Raw genomic sequence first — 1163 nt, 5'->3', positions numbered from 1 at the left:
ACAGGACGCAGGGCCTGGCGAAGGGAGGGAAAGGGAAGAGGGATGGTAGGAAGGGGCGACAGCTCGAGGAGAACGCGGAGGGGCCGTAGCTGCCCCCACCGGCACCGGGACCCGGCCCGGGGCAGAGCCGGGAGGCTGCAGCCCGTCGCCGGAGAACTTCGCCTTTTGGATACCTGCTGCTTCACTTAACGCCCGTGAAACAGCCAGCACCTTTACACTTAGGTTATTACAAGCATTTTTAAAAACACGGTAAACTGTAGCCAGACAACGAGCCACTGTCGGAACCGAGCAGTGATTTTTCGTGTTAGTGACCGGGTTCGAGTCGTAAAATACAATAAAAAATTTAGCTCAGTAACACAGCTACTCTGGGGCAAAAGATTAGAAAAGAATAAAGCACCTTACCCCTTCAATGTGGATCCCAAGTTCATTTGATTCCATGTCATGCATTCGAGCTGTGAGGTCATTTGGTATAAATTGTCGCTGTTGTGAAAATATGTAGAATTAGAACTAAAATTACTGCCATCAAATTAAAATCGATACGTCAAGAGAGCAACGTTTTCTTTGTTATTGTTTTTAAATATACAACAGTAGAAAGTGAATTTATTTTATATAGACACTTTTATCGATGTATTATTAAATTAAAAAGAAAATAAAAAAGAAATAAAAGAAAAGAATGGCTGTGGACTGAAAAGCCTCTCTTAATCTGCAAGCCTGTCAATTTGTAAACAGCTGGAAGTGGAAACATAAAAGTTTTTCCTTACAGAAAAGTAATATCCGATATTGACACTTGGAAATTAATGAAACGAATATAGGCAGCCTGGCGGGCTAACGAAGCAGATTATTTGTATTAAAAAGGCAAATCTGTTAACTGTTTTAATCAGGAGTGTGAGAGACCACGTGGGTAATGGAGTGGGGCAGCTATCGTGACTCATGATGGATGTTACTACATCGAGGGGCTTGACAAGCAGGAGAAAAATGGAGTGGCTGAGCGATAAACGAAGCTCACCGCTGGAATATGCTCTTTTCCCGTCGCTACACCACCGAAAACAGCACCGCCGAAGTTTCCCGACCATCGCTTTCCACTTTTGAAGCGGCAAACCCGGGGAGCGCGGTCGCCGGTAAACGACAGCGGGATGCGCTCGGCGGGCGGGGGCGGGGGGGGG

The 1163-nt window shown here is 46.1% G+C and overlaps 1 protein-coding gene across 1 annotated transcript in view; it reads right to left on the bottom strand.

Moving 5' to 3' along the window:
* The window catches only part of WT1 (Wilms tumor 1), a 35511-nt gene that overhangs the window by 21372 nt on the left and 12976 nt on the right, over positions 1-1163 (bottom strand). Inside the window, exon 5 of the mRNA XM_009892702.1 lies at positions 403-480. Within this exon, the coding sequence (XP_009891004.1) occupies positions 403-480 (78 nt within the window). The remainder of the gene's footprint in view (positions 1-402; positions 481-1163) is intronic.

This window comes from Charadrius vociferus, unplaced genomic scaffold (assembly GCF_000708025.1).
Source record: "Charadrius vociferus isolate BGI_N301 unplaced genomic scaffold, ASM70802v2 scaffold19, whole genome shotgun sequence".
NCBI classification, from domain to species: domain Eukaryota; kingdom Metazoa; phylum Chordata; class Aves; order Charadriiformes; family Charadriidae; genus Charadrius; species Charadrius vociferus.
Note: the sequence above shows the minus strand (reverse complement) of the source record. Positions and strands in the feature narration are given on the sequence as shown.